This window comes from Lutra lutra, chromosome 7 (genome assembly GCF_902655055.1).
Source record: "Lutra lutra chromosome 7, mLutLut1.2, whole genome shotgun sequence".
Classification (NCBI taxonomy): Eukaryota; Metazoa; Chordata; class Mammalia; order Carnivora; family Mustelidae; genus Lutra; species Lutra lutra.
This window is the reverse complement of record NC_062284.1, coordinates 70,271,318-70,285,895: the sequence shown is the minus strand read 5'-3', so window position 1 is coordinate 70,285,895 and position 14,578 is coordinate 70,271,318. Positions and strand designations below refer to the sequence as shown.

The window sequence follows — 14,578 nt, the reverse complement described above, 5'->3', positions numbered from 1 at the left end:
GACTTTATCAGTTATCAGAAATATTTTGGTTTTCTACCCATTTTATTATTTCTCTGTTGGTTCAGACTTTGGGTGAGAAAGATGGGTATTGTCAAAGACCTTAGTGTAAGGATTTAAATAAAAATTCTATTAAAAAAAAGGAAATTAAGAATGGGTGGGGGTCAAGGAAATTGAGAGATAAGTAAAATAAAAACATTCCATACAGTGGAATCTTTCAAATACCATGAAAGTTCCAAAGTTGGGAGAGAAGAAGTGTGAGAGAGGAAATGGGGAAGAGATCCTGGAAAAGCGATGGTAAATAACTTCAGCTGTCACAGTTTGTTCAAGGTCACATCTGTAAAGTTATCTGGTGTCATGCTAATGTTCTTCCCTGAGAAGAAGTGACTCACCAAGATGACAAAGGTTCTGAGATGGGCATTTGCCATCCAATGGGGCAAGATGGCTGAGAATGGACCCTCAAGATGTACCAGCCCTGTAGGCACCAGCAAAGGGGATGGTGCCATCTGGCCAGTGTCTGGAATTGAAGGACAATGGATGTTCTCCAGAAATGAAAGCTCACTCTAAGGTCACTTCTTGGGGAAATATTTATTACAAATGTTCAATCCAGGGCTGAATCTTTGAACAGAGACAGGAAAAGCCATAAAGCAGTGCAGATCACCTGTCCGAACAATAATAACAATAGAAAACTTGCTCATTATTATCTTCCTTGAAGATTAATCAAAACTAAACATGAATTGAAATCTTCAGCTAACCTATTCTGATGTACATGTAAGAGAAAAGACACATTGAGGACTTTGTTTTTAAAAAAACAAATCATTTGCCAAGTGTGTTTTGGGCTCCTGACCTGCTGTGTTCCAATGTTAAGTTCATTTGATCTCATTTCAAGACTGAAGCTGAAAATGTCTAAAAAGCAAAAATCTGAATTATTTTTAAAAGGATTAAATTATGTTACACACACTGTTCCCACCAAGAGAGGAAAATGAATACAGCTTTAAAAAAAAAAAAAGATTTGCAATAAGATTTGAGGCTGAGCAAGTCAGGCAGTGACATTGATTTCTCTCCTCATCTGCACAGGGCTTACTTACCTCAGCGTCCCAAACACCGCACATGTCCAGTGACTGTTTTTTGAACAAATAAGTGAATTCTCTGTTAACAAGAAGATTGAATTATCCAGAAACTCCACCTTTCCTGATTATCCTTTCCTAAATATTTTCATAACTAGTATTCTTCTTTTGAAAAAATTGATGTGAACTCTTTTCCCCGAGGCCATAATATATGTCATTGAAGACTGCATTTAGCTGAAAACAGGAAGAAAAAACCTCACCCATACACTTCCTGGAATTACTGTTTCTATTCCGCATGGTCAGAAAACACAGTGTTTACCTGAATCAATACTTTTCAGTAGTGCATAGAAGTTTGGGAAATATTGGAGTTCCTCAAAGTTGTCTTCATTGTAGATTTTAGTTCTCCTTTCCAAGCCATTTGTCAAGGTTAAGGTATTAGATACTGTTTCATCATTTTGTCCATTAGTAAAACCATCTTGAATTGTTGCCATTGGAGTCTCCATTGCGGGGTGGGGGGAGATCAATAAAAAATAAACATTTTGTTAGAACTAATTAAGCTCCATCTTGATTCTTTCCTCTTTGGTGTCCTTGAATGTGAAGTGTAGGAATACCTCCTCCTTTGCAAGCTCCCGCAGGATCAAACCCTTTTCCAGGCATGTAGGCATCTAGCCACATGGAAAGGTCACTGGGGCTAAGAGACATATGCTTCACCTGAGAACCCTGGCTCCTGCTCCTGGAGAATAGACAGGGAATTTCTAGGTTCCTACCTGGCCAAGTTCCCCCTCTGTCAGCTCTCATGAGTGTCTCCTCATAAAAATGCCTTTTACCAAGGAGGGGAGCTTTGAAGTCATAGACTTGATGACAGGATACAGGAAAGCCTGTCAGAATATCCAATGCCATCAGAACAGTCATACCATGGGGACTGCTCAGGGAAATTTTAAGGGTTATCTGGAAAGGTACATGGGACTCTTTCTCCCAGATCTGATCCATTTCCAGTGTTTTGCATCTTAGTTAATGATCCATTGTCCATTCAGTGGACTAGACAGAAATTTAAGAGCCTTTCTTGTCTCTTCCTCTTCATTTCCTTCATCTAATCCATCAGTAGCCTTGTTAGCCCTACTTTCAAAATCTATCCCAAATTTATACATTTCTCTTTTTCTCCATTACCTGGCTCTAGTCCAGATACTTTCATCTCTTACTTTCTAACTGGTACATCAACTATTTCTAATCTATTCCCAACACTGCATTTTCTGTGTTGTAGCCAGAGTTACCTTTTTAAAAATATGATCATGTAACTCCTTTACTTAAAATCATCCAGTGTTTTCCCAATGATCCTACAATAAAGATCAGAATCCACAGTCTTGCCTGGTCTGCCTTGTGTCCACATCCCCAGGCTCATCTCTCATTGCTCTCTCTGTTTGTCAGCCACCTTGCCCTTGTAGCAGCTACTTGGATACGCCAAACATTCTTCACTACATTCTACCTCTCATATCCACAAGTTAACTCCCATTCAGCCTTCAGTTTTGGCTTAAGTCACTTCCCTGAGCCCAAGTCCAGTACAGGTTCCTTTTTAATCATGTTCCTTCCCTAAAGCACTTAAGACATTTGTAGTTAAAAATACATGACAATTTGTGAAGAAAACCATCTACTTTTTCCATTAAACCTTAAGCTTCATGAGAGCAAGGATTCTATCTTTTTAAATGAGCATTACATCCCCAGTGCTTGGTTCATAATTGGTACCTCTATAAATATGTACTGAATGAATATTTCATTTGCATTAATGCATTTAGATGACAGTGAACAGGTCCAAGCATATGGGTGTTTTAGAGATGGGTGAATAAGGAGTACAAAATGGGAGTGAAAGATCAGGAAAATACAGTAGTTATGTCACTTTCAGTTCAGATGGTTAGCTTGAGTGAATGTCATGGATTCTTTGATAAATCAAGAATGTTAGGGGTAGATCTTTAAAATCTGTTTTAGGGGCACCTGGGTGGCTCAGTGGGTTAAGCCTCTGCCTTCGGCTCAGGTCATGATCCCAGGGTCCTGGGATCGAGGCCCGCATCAGACTCTCTGCTCAGCAGGGAGCCTGCTTCCCCTTCTCTCTCTCTGTCTGCCTCTCTGCATACTTGTGATCTCTGTCTGTCAAATAAATAAATAAAATCTTTTTTAAAAAATCTGTTTTAAAAAAATGGAAGCTGGTGGAGATGGGAAGTAGGGAGACCAAAAGGGAGCTGTTATGCTATCTAGTAAAAGAAAAACCCAGACCCAGTTTCTGTTTTCTAGCCTCCTCTAAAACAGGACGATGGGCCTATATACTCTTTTTCCTTGTATTTGGGATACAGCGTTGGAGGGGATGAGGAGCCATGGGGTCTGGGTGCTCTGGTGGAGAAGTAAAGGAGAGGTGAAGAGTTTGATATTTTCTTATATCCCTCTGTGGTCAGCTCCGTCTAGAGTTTTATAGGGAATTCAAAGTGGGAGGAAGATTTTAGTAGTGTGGCGATGCCAAAGAAAAGGTGAAGAGGCATAGAGCTGGGAAGGGGAAGGAAGGGGGAATGACTAGTCCAAGTAAAGGATGGTTGCAGGCCTCTGAACCAATGCGAAGAGGAAGGAACAGGTGGAAGAGCTCAGGATATAACAGAGAGGCAGCTTCAGGGAACTAGCTCTGGGAACACAGGCTGGTGTGGCAGAGGATCAAATCAACCCGAGTTTCTTTTTTTGGGTTCCGGAGGCAGATGATGACATTCTGTGAGCAGAAGTTGTATACTGAAAGAGCTGTGAAATATTTGGTTCCAGTCCACTGACATTATACAAGCAGTTGTTATATGGAATGGTTATGACATTTCCACCTAACATTATGGGTTAATTTACTGGGGAGTATAAGATGTAACCTTTACTGTGTAATATAATATAACCCGTATCTTCATTTCCAACTGAGAGTTGGTTTATATCTTTTAACTTACTGGTATTTCATGAGTATATATTTTAAGTGGGTTCAACGTGTCACATATCCCAAATCTTCTTTGGCATCAAGTAAGATATTAATTATATACAGAGTGTATTAATTATATACAAATACTAGTACACACAGATGCACATCCATGCACATGCATATGCACACACTCATAACATGCATATGAAGTCACATATACATACCACTTTCTCTGGTATTTTTCCAGCCTGACTTTCAGTCACGCTTGTCGGTTTATTGGGTTCCTCCTCATAAGTGTTGGCTTCCTTTGAGATCAATTTCTGTAAAACCTCTGCTACTTCATCTTCTAGTGTGTGTGCCTGGCTTTCTGTGATCTGTTATAAAGAGTGAAAACATATATAACTGCTATTCTAATACTTGTGATTGAAAAATCTAGACTAAACTCTAGTCAAATACATTTTTTAGTAGATGAGAGAATCTTGTGGTCCCTCTTTCTAGATAACCTTTGTTTATGCCTCTATTAGTTGCTGGCCATTCTAGTGAATGCCCCAGCCCTCCTGGGAAACAGTGCCTTTGGGCTGTACAAATAATCAGGCCTGTCTTTGGGAATCCATGGAACATTTATTTTGAGAAACACCTTGAGGGTTATTTTCTCTCTCTCTCTCTCTCTTCTCTTTTTAAAAGATTTTATAAATTAAATTGAGAGAGATAGTGAGAGAGAGCACGAGCAGAGGGCGAGAGGGTGAAGCAGGCTCCTTGCCGAGCTGGGAACCCAACATGGGACTTGAACCCAGAACCCTGGGATCATGACCTGAGCCAAAGGCAGACGCTCAACCATCGGAGCGACCCAGGTGCCCCTCAAGCATTTTTTCTCAATCCTCAGCTGCAGGTCATAGCAGGTAGCCTCTGAAACAGACAAATTTAGCCCCCTGCTATGGCCTGACAGAGCTGTACAAGGTCTGGGAATCAGGCTGAGGGATGACCTAATTAAATTGCTTAGAGTTTCCCAAATGTTGCTTGTCTTTGCTCCTGTTAGTCTCTTGTCACAACTCACATATCTTTTACTGCTGTTCATTAAATCCTAACCATCCTTTAAGCTGACTTCAAACACCTCCTTCTCTGAAGCTCTTCCTTATTGCCCAACTGCACATAACCCATCCTCTGGCATGCTGGACTGCTTTTACGGTTCTGATGCAGCCTGCATGGTGGGCATGTGTATATTTGTGTAGTTCTTCTGGTAGACTATAAGTTCCTAGAAGATTGTTGTCTTATTTGTCCTCACAACCTATCATGCTTAATATAAAGTAGAGATATTAGAAACATTTGGCTACAACTTGGACCATGTAGCTTGGCTTCTTAGCAAATTCCAAACTGTACTAAGAAATGGGTTTATTCGCATGCAGGACTTACGAGGCCAAGATTCAGCAGTTTAGAAACAATCTTATCAAATACTCCTCTGTCATTTTCCTCATAAATCCTGGTAGCAATTTTCTGGACGATGTCTTCAGCAGTTAAAGGAGTTCCATCTAGTTGATGAAGGCCGTCTGGATCATCTAGAGGGCATAACCACAATTCCACATCATAGCTATCATAGGCCTAGTTCATGGATTGTATGACACTTACAATCTGTACCTTGCTCTTGTACACTCCGGTATGATTGGAATGCATTCATGGTGTTGTTTGGTCCACATAAGCCCTTGGTTAGAAATAAAATTTTACTTCTAGGTAAATTTTTACTTCTAGGTGAGATGCTAAGGTGGCAATGGAAATTCTGAAAGCTTCTTATGTGATTTTAAGTGAAAAGAAGATCTGAGGACAACACAAAAAGCGTCTCCATTTTTCATTCTCACTAATAATACAAACAAGTTTGTATTTTTAAATTTTACAGTGGGCCATATTTATGTAGCATGCCATATTGTCCAAAACATCCTTCTATATACTATGTAATTTGATATTCCATTTCCATACAAAGAGTAGACTGGTAATATCTGCACGTGTATTTCTTCCACTGGCAAGTTCCTGGTCTGAGGGTGGGGAAACCTGCCTCACACTTGGAATCAGAGAGGGTGTGCTGAAGATTTGATGACTTATCTGGGATAAATATTTACTTCTAAATGAATGTGTGTCTGAACTCCTTTACGGAAGACAGCTTAATGTGATAAGCCCCTTTCTCTAGAGAACAGGGAACTTATTTTATGTGTCTGATATTTAATCTTTTAAAATGAGACAACCGATTTGTGCAAAGCAGTATGTAAATCTATGTAAATCTCTGCAGAGATGCTTGCAAATATGTTTTGTTGGCTTTCCTGGGAATACATTTGGCAGCACTACTTCAGAGGAAACAAGAACCCATCCTGAGGGAAAGGCACAGTCGTGTTCGTGGCAAGGAAACACAGCACCATGTCCAAGACAACTCTCAGGAAACAGCTGGTCTTTTCTAACTGAGAGCACATCAAGCAATATATTAGTATGTGCAAGTTTACAAGGCACTTAACTCTTCCTGTCACCTCTAGATGGATTGGCAGATCAGCATTTTAGCACACCATACCACTTGTTATCTATATTTCCTTGGACCACTGTAAAGGGAGATCGTAGGATTATCTGTTTCATGGGCTTATTATGAAGCTCAGATAGAATAAGATGTAAATGTACCTCTTAAACTGCAAAGTACTCTATGAAAGGTGGTGTGCAGTATCATGTGAAAGCTAAAAAATTATTATATGTAGTAGATTTGTGCCAACTGTGATTATCTTCTAGAGAAAATGGAAATTGAATCTCTGGTCAAATTCTGCCTAAATAATTCTGATCATATTTACTCAAAGAAAGAAGAGCCTCATATTTCTGTTTTTATTCTGTCCTTTTTCTTCCATGACTTTGAGGATTCAAACAAGAAATTTCTCTCCCAACCTTCCTTTCAGAGTGCATACAGCTGAAGGGATATGCCGTCTTGGGCTGAATATTTTCTTGTTGTTTGAAGAAAAGCTTAGGAAACTGAATAGAATGATTATACATGGAGGACTAGAAGCTTCCTGACAGTATATTATTGCTGAGCTGTCGACCAAGCCATTAGCTATGAGCTCTGGGACTCCCTGTGTATCAGAGTGACTAATAAACAGAAGACACCCTAAGAAACAAAACCATACAACCGATTTCCCTCCTGACTGACTGAAAATTGGGTTCTTTGTCCATGTTTTTCAGGAGCAGAGACTCATTGTTATTTAGGTCTGATTCTTCCATTTGTGGGTTGCAAGACAGACTCTCGGGAGCATGTGGAGCAGAAACTACCCAAGGTCTATGCAGAGGTGGAAAAATGTATTTCCCTTCCCACTTAATCCCTCAGGATCTGAAAAAAAGGAAGAGCACTGGCTGCTTGCTGGAGCTGGAAAATAACTGAGATGACTGTTTTTCAGTTCATTTACTTCATAACAGGGAAAACATAAGCAATTCTCGGCAGAAACAGCCTCTCTGCTCTGCTGCACTGCTGCCTGCTCTTGAGCCAGGAGCTCAGACTTCCCTAGCAGACCTTTGCTAGATGGTGTTAATCATTGAGCACTTGAGCATTGCTCCTCACCTTCAGTGATTTTACCTGGCTTCTCTAAAATGGAGAGAATTACTCAGAGTGACTTCTCTACTGCTCATGAAAGCGTATTTTACCCTCCTACATATGCCTTCAGAGGGAAACCAAACATGAGTTCAACATCCATAACTTTTTTAAAGCAGCTACAACATTCTAAGTGGATGTAAAAGACCATCTTCCAAGTCTTCATCTGCCCTGTTATTTTTTGAACCCTTGGCATCTATGTACGGCACCTGACATTCATTTGTCCGACACATATTTTTATTGAAGTCTTCATATGGGCCAGAACTGGAAACAGATTGATAAATAGTTTAAGCATGATACCTAATTACACACAGCTTTTTGTCTAGCTCATAGTCTGAAACATAGTAATTGCTTAATGAATATTTGTTTGGTGAATGCACACAGGAACCCCAAAGCACTACTTCATAAAAGAAACTTGGAAAAATCCTGAATCACATATACTGTGGCAAACATAGAAAAGGACACCCGACGGGCCCTACAAGCCCATCTGGAGGTTTCATAAAGGTGTAACAGTATCCTGCAGAAGTTTTGCCCCCTCACTTTTTTACTCCTTCTGGGATGTAAGTCTACATGCCTCTGAGGTTCCAGTTAACTTGGTTGTCACAAACCCAGCTGGTTCCAGGATTTCCAAGGTCTAAGAGGAGAACAGTAATTCACTCATAGACCATTATCTCCAGAAGTCTCCTCTGTAGTCTCAAGTGGGTTTGAAATGACTCTTAGGGTAAATCTAGAGCCATCAGGGTTCTAGAGAATTCTGAACCCATTTGGGATGGTAATAAAATGTTAAACAATTTAAAAATAAGTTACTCAAGTTAGTGGTCAGACACAAACAGATCTATAACTCTGCCTGCACATACAACAAGTTTGACAAAAAAAAAAGGTAGTCAAACAAACATTAGACTATTTTTTTTAATTTTATGAAATTAAATGGTCTGTTCAATCAAAGTATACCCAGTGCCTATTTATTTCTAGTCCAAATATTTTAGGTTAAAAAGTAGAATTCAAGAGAAACACATTTCTGTGAGTAGTATACAATATGAAATGTTTCAAAATATAAACCATCTTCCCTACCCCATTCATATAGAACACACTTCTGAATTTTCCTCAGGCTGTGATATCCAATGAAAGTAATATTTAGTTGGTAGTTGTTTTCTGGCAGAGATATCCAGGATAATTCTCTTGTGGCCATGGAGCAAAATAAGAATATTAAAGAAAATTTGTAGTCACTTTTAAGCAGTGGTCCTCAGCACAGAAAACACACTCTTCTCCTCCATGCTCAGATACAATAGTTCATGTACTCCCTGGAGTATTATTTTATTCGCTCACTCATTCCTTCATTCATCTATTCATGCAGTGAATTCATAAGGATTCAGACACTGGATATACAATGTTTCTCTTCTAGTGACATTTCCAGTTTAGTTAAGGAGAAAGACAAATCATAGGTGGTCACACTTAGGAGTATAAAATTACAAATTACATTGAGTGTCATGAACGAAAGGAACAGGTTTCTATTAGATCACGTGTGCTGGATGAACACAGGAATCTGTCCTTCCAGGACTATGGAAGCCACATTAAGGATTTGGGTTTTTATCCTGACACAAATAAGAATCTACTAACACGTTTTATGCAAGAGTGACAAGATTGTACTTGTGTGTTGAAAAGATCACTCTGGCTGCTCTGAGTTAGAGAAGGGCAGAGTGAATGCTGGAAGATCCATTAGAAGATTTTGCTGTAGTTCAAGTGAGACATGATTAGAGTTTGGACAAGGATGGCGGTGATCGAGGATAGAGAACAAAACTATTGTATATATAGGTAATATATATATATTTCAGAGAAGGAGAAGTGTGGGCTAGTGTTATGAGACATCAGGCTATAGATGATAATTAGGGCCATGGAAAGGTTAGAATGACCTAGGGAGAAAGATATGACTAGGAAAAGACCACTGAAAAGAAAGTAATGGCTATTTCAGCTTTTGTAAGGAGCATTTTATTGATGTAATTATTTGAGAATTATGATATTTTCTTTGTACTAATAGTTGAAGTAAATTGGAATGTTAAAATGAATTCGATTTCATAAAATATAGACAGCAGATTTAAATTGTTTTCAAAAAATCAGTAAAGGAAACTTAAAATGAGAAAATAAAATTTGGGCTTCTGTGTAGCTGAGGCCTCACACAAAAAATTAATTTTGATCCTAACTAATAAAGGACTATGAATATAAAAAGGCTATTTTTAAAACATAGGACTTTCTCTTAACCCACAATGGGGAGACTCCAAGTTAGAGAAAATAGGAATCAAAAGTTTTATTTCCTCATTTACCTTGAAATTTATGATTCAGTCCACTCTTAGTAGAATCATAATCATCAATCAGTCTTCGATTCTTGGTTGAATCGGCGTCTTCCACATTTAATTTATTATCATATGGGGAGCTTCTAATGGATTGTCTTTCTTTCTCAGTTTTTTCCTTTTCTGTTATTGCCTTTAGCAGGTTCAAGTTATCAACAAAGGAATAATTGCTTTCACCTGGCTTGTTTTCTGGAAGAAAAGCCCCCCAAACCCAACACATCCATTTTAGTTAAGATTTTCATAACCTACGTTATTTAAATTATATCACCATAATTTCTTTTTACCTGGAGGGTATGTTTTTTTAATCTTGTCTGCTTCTGCTTCAGCAATCTGGGAAGTAAATTGGAGATAGACCTGGTTTTAAATCATTGCTCCAGCATTTACCAAATATGACAGCTAAATAATATAATCTTTGCGGGATTTCATTTTCTTATTTGTAAAATGTAGATAATAATTTCTATTTCAAAGCATTGCCATGAGGATTAAATGAGATAAAAGAAAGGGCAGATGGTCTGCAAATATTAATTCCCTGCTCCTGTAATATTGGTGAAAGATAAATCTGATAAATTAAACAGCCTTAAAATAGAGTGGATGTGATATTGGATTTACTGGGTTATTATACAGTCAGTTCTATGTATTATACAGAATTCTATGTATGTAACTGTTAAGATGTACAATTTCCCAAAACATATTTTCCATCTTAACTTCTGCCAATTTATTATTAAGTTCCTGAAGTTTGTGAATTCAAATGGCTAAAATGTCACAGCTTAATTACATTAAATATAATAACTAAAATAAAATGAAATAACATTTATAATTTTACTTTTGACCTACCTGTTCATTCAAAGGTCTTTCTGCACTTAATTCTCTATTATGTAGGGATTTTTCTAGAATAACCAAACACAAATATAAATTTTATTGTACAGTGGAAAGATACAATATGTATCTTACTACATAAAATCTCCAAAAAAGAAAAACAAATATTAGGAGAAATGTTTTTGGATGCCTGTGAACAAAAATATGTATTAACAAAGATAATCAAGATTATACAGTAACAATGATTATCAACGTTGCCTTGCCTATTATCTTGGTGCACTTCCTGAGTTAATAGAATTACACTTTTATTTTTCTGCCCAGAAATCTAACATTTAGTTCTAACACTTCTCTTACCAGCTGTTTCCAGCTAGATAGAGTATAATTTGGATTGGCATTACTGGTACATTAAAAGCTCTTTTATCATATGCTGCACATATTATGAATAAAATATCCTAGTTGTAAGACAACTAGGGGGAAAAAATGCCACTTTTTAAGGCGGAAAAAACCACCCCCTCGCCCAGTTTCAAAATAAGATATTTCAAAACAACCCATGTTATTACTCTATCACTCAAAAATTATGTGTAGGGGTGGTGGCATCTGTCTTGTCTCTGAATTCGGACTGATTTCTCTATCAATATGTACGGATACGATCTGATCAGAAAAGAGGCAAGGTGATTTACAGTTCCCGGGATTATGCCAATCTTTACTTCTTCGCGGCGAAATAAAAGAGAGGTGGGAAGAAAAGTGCCCACGTACCTTGACTGCCTCCCGGCTTGGGAAAAGCTTGAATTGGGCTGCTTTGGAGCACCAACACCAGAATCCAAGTGCCGGTCCAAAGGAACCCCATTCTTCCACGCTTGGCTTCAGAAACAGCCTGGCGCCGGACTCCCAGAGCTGTGGCTTTTGTTATGAATGAAAAGGAGGAGTAAAAACAGGAAGAGCTAGGAGGGCGGGTGAGGGGAGGAAGAGTAGCAGGGACCCAGCGGCCCGGGGAGCTCCGCGCCGCTACTCAGTAAAGGGATTAGGAAGGCTCCGGGAGCTCCAGAGTCAGGTCCTCAGGTGGGGGAGAGCGCTGTCCGCCCCGTGGGTGCTGAAGTTCCTGTGACGCGAAGCCAGCCGTGGGTCGGCTAGGGCGTAGCCTTACTCTCTCTCCCTCCTTGAGAGGAAGTGAAAGGAAGGAAGCGCATGCTCTCTGAGAGCCAGAGGCGGTAAGGGATGGCGTCAGCGACTCCTATGCTACTCCAATCCCCCGAGAATGCAAGTGGGGGAGGGGCGACCGGCAGGCTAGCGTGTTTTCGGTGCCGCAGTCTTTCGGGTGCTCCTGCGCTCAGGGTCACCTGGATTGCTATAAACTTGGACGTCATTGTCGTAACGTCCCAACCAAATGTTACCTCAAGGACCAAATGCCTTCCCTGCCCTTGCACCTGTCAAGGAGAGCTAGATAACCTTGTATGAAGGTTTCTGTCTTGGGATAGTTCTGGGATATCTGTTCCAGAATCCTTTCTTTCTCCTCCACCCCCCTTTAACCAAAAGGTAGATATAATACTTACATCCTTAGAAAAGCCATGCCTTTGTGATTTGGGTTGACGTACAAAATGTCCCTCGTCCCTCAGTGCTCTTATTTCTGTCTTAATTCTATGCAGTCTTTTGAACTGGGAAATGCAAGGAATATTCTTTCACATATATTGCTGCTACACATTCTCACTCTCCTAGATGCTGAAGCAGAACTAAAAAAATTACTACCTGTTCCCCCAAGCGTGGATGTCCTCATCAGTCTGGGATAAGTAAGCATCAAGAGTCAGTTTCATTGTGAAACTCTCCCTTCCTCACTAAGGGGAAAGCTCCCTCTTCAGCACCAACAGCACCACAAAACAAACAAAGAAACAAACAAACCTGCATTTCCGTAAAATTCTTCCCCAGGATTCAATTATGCCTAAGGGTCTGGCTGTTCCAGAAGTCTTGGAAGAGAAGGGATCCTAACTAGGTCAGGAGGTGCTTCCCACATTCTGAGAATATTCCCCAAAGTCTAACACTATTGCATAAAAGGAGTTATCAAAAGACTTTTAAATAACGAAAACAAGCAACAGTAATGTCAGCAGGATGCTGAGTAAGCTCTTCAGTTTCTGATTTTTAAACAGAGCTTGGAGCCTTTCCTTCGTACTGTGGCATTCTGGGAACCCATCTGAATAATGACCAAATAGAAAGATTCAGCACAATCAGGCCTTTGATTTCTGCACCCTTGCTTTTCAAGGAGCAAGTTAGTCATTCGAGTACCTATAAACAAACAAACAAACAAACTAACAAACAGATCTCCCTTGTTCTAAAGGGTTTTGAGTTTGGAAGTCACTCAAATACTTCCCTTTAGAATCTGAAGAGTACTTTCAATCTAACAGCTATTTCAAAACAAATAGTTGTTTCTTGGCAGTGATAACACAGCATTATTATCCCAGTATACTGGTATACTGCATTAAAAAAATTGTCACAATTTAAGATCCCAGCTGGGTAAAGGATAAATTTCCTCATGATCCTCTTCTTTAAAACAGAGATAAAGAGGGACGCCTATTAAAGATAATAATAAGAGGGACGCCTGTGTGGCTCAGCCAGTTAAGTGGTTGCCTTCAACTCAGGTCATGATCTCTTGGTCCTGGGATCAAGTCCTGCATCGGGCTCCCTGCTCAGTAGGGAACCTGCTTCTCCCTCTGCCTGCTCTGCTTCCTCTGCCTGCCACTCCCCCTGGTTGTGCTCTCTCTCTCTCCGACGTAAATAAATAAAAAAAATCTTAAAAAAAAGATGACAGTCTCTGTTTCCTTCATAATGTCATTGTGGGGATCAAATGGTACATGTTTTGATCAAGTCATTTTGATGCTAAGATTATTTTGACATAGCCTAAAATATAAGTCATGAAATGTTTTCAGCACTTAAGAAACATTACTGAATATTATGTGATATAGCCTTTTGCCAATCCTGCACTCTATTCCTTACCTGATTTCTCAGTCTCACACTATTTTTAAAATAATTACCTTCATTTTTAAGATTAAAATATAGTTGACATACAGTTTAACTTAGTTTCAGGTGTACAACATAGTAATTTGACAACTCTATATATTACACTATGCTCACCACAAGTGTAGTTACCATTGATTATACTCCCTATGCTGTGCCTTTCATCCTGGTGACTTATTCATTTCATAACTAGAAGTGTGTACCTCCACTCCCCATCATCCATTCAGCCTCATTCTTTTATTTGTCCTGTTTCTGACTCACCTCTCTCCTCGTTATAAGTTCGTGGTTGGGAGAGAGGCCCAGGGTAGAATGAAGGTAAGAGATGGCTACTAGTACATTGCATTGCTTGCCAAAAATTTTTAAAAATGTGTTTGACCTTTTTCTGCCATTTGGACTCAAGGTGACTGTGTTAAATGGACACTGAATCTAGGAATATGTTATGTTTCTGATCAAATGAGCTGTAGAACACTGAGTAAACTGTAAGGCATGAATTACTTTACATTCCTCAGTCTTATGGATATTTCTGGTGGACACAGTGTAGGTCTAAATGGAGTGATTCTAAGTTTCACTTATTCATTAGGAAATATTTATGGAGCACTTGACATGTAGCAGGTATTGAGATAATTGCTGGGTATATAAAGACAAATAAGATGGCCACTGCTAGTCTTATAGCCTAATAAAGAGAAAGGACAACAATAAATACAACTATTTACTGAGTAGTTTTCATGTCCTATACATTGACCTCATTTAAATATAAGTAAGCAAACAAGCACAGAAGTGTGTTATAGGTCCTCTCTTTTATGTGCAGAGTTCAGGTGGG

At 39.2% G+C, this 14,578-nt stretch overlaps 1 protein-coding gene across 2 annotated transcripts in view; it reads right to left on the bottom strand.

The window, feature by feature from the left end:
• SCG3 (secretogranin III) overlaps positions 1 to 11,930 on the bottom strand; it is a 29,600-nt gene extending 17,670 nt beyond the window's left edge. The window contains exons 1-7 of one of the 2 annotated variants that reach the window (XM_047739157.1): positions 11,512 to 11,930; positions 10,774 to 10,826; positions 10,224 to 10,269; positions 9,913 to 10,128; positions 5,404 to 5,546; positions 4,218 to 4,367; positions 1,384 to 1,570 (exon numbers count right to left, since the gene is read on the bottom strand). In XM_047739157.1, the coding sequence (XP_047595113.1) occupies positions 1,384 to 1,570; positions 4,218 to 4,367; positions 5,404 to 5,546; positions 9,913 to 10,128; positions 10,224 to 10,269; positions 10,774 to 10,826; positions 11,512 to 11,602 (886 nt within the window). In that variant the 5' untranslated portion in view covers positions 11,603 to 11,930. The remainder of the gene's footprint in view (positions 1 to 1,383; positions 1,571 to 4,217; positions 4,368 to 5,403; positions 5,547 to 9,912; positions 10,129 to 10,223; positions 10,270 to 10,773; positions 10,827 to 11,511) is intronic. The other variant, XM_047739158.1, reaches the window with a different exon arrangement.
• Positions 11,931 to 14,578: the final 2,648 nt, after the last annotated feature.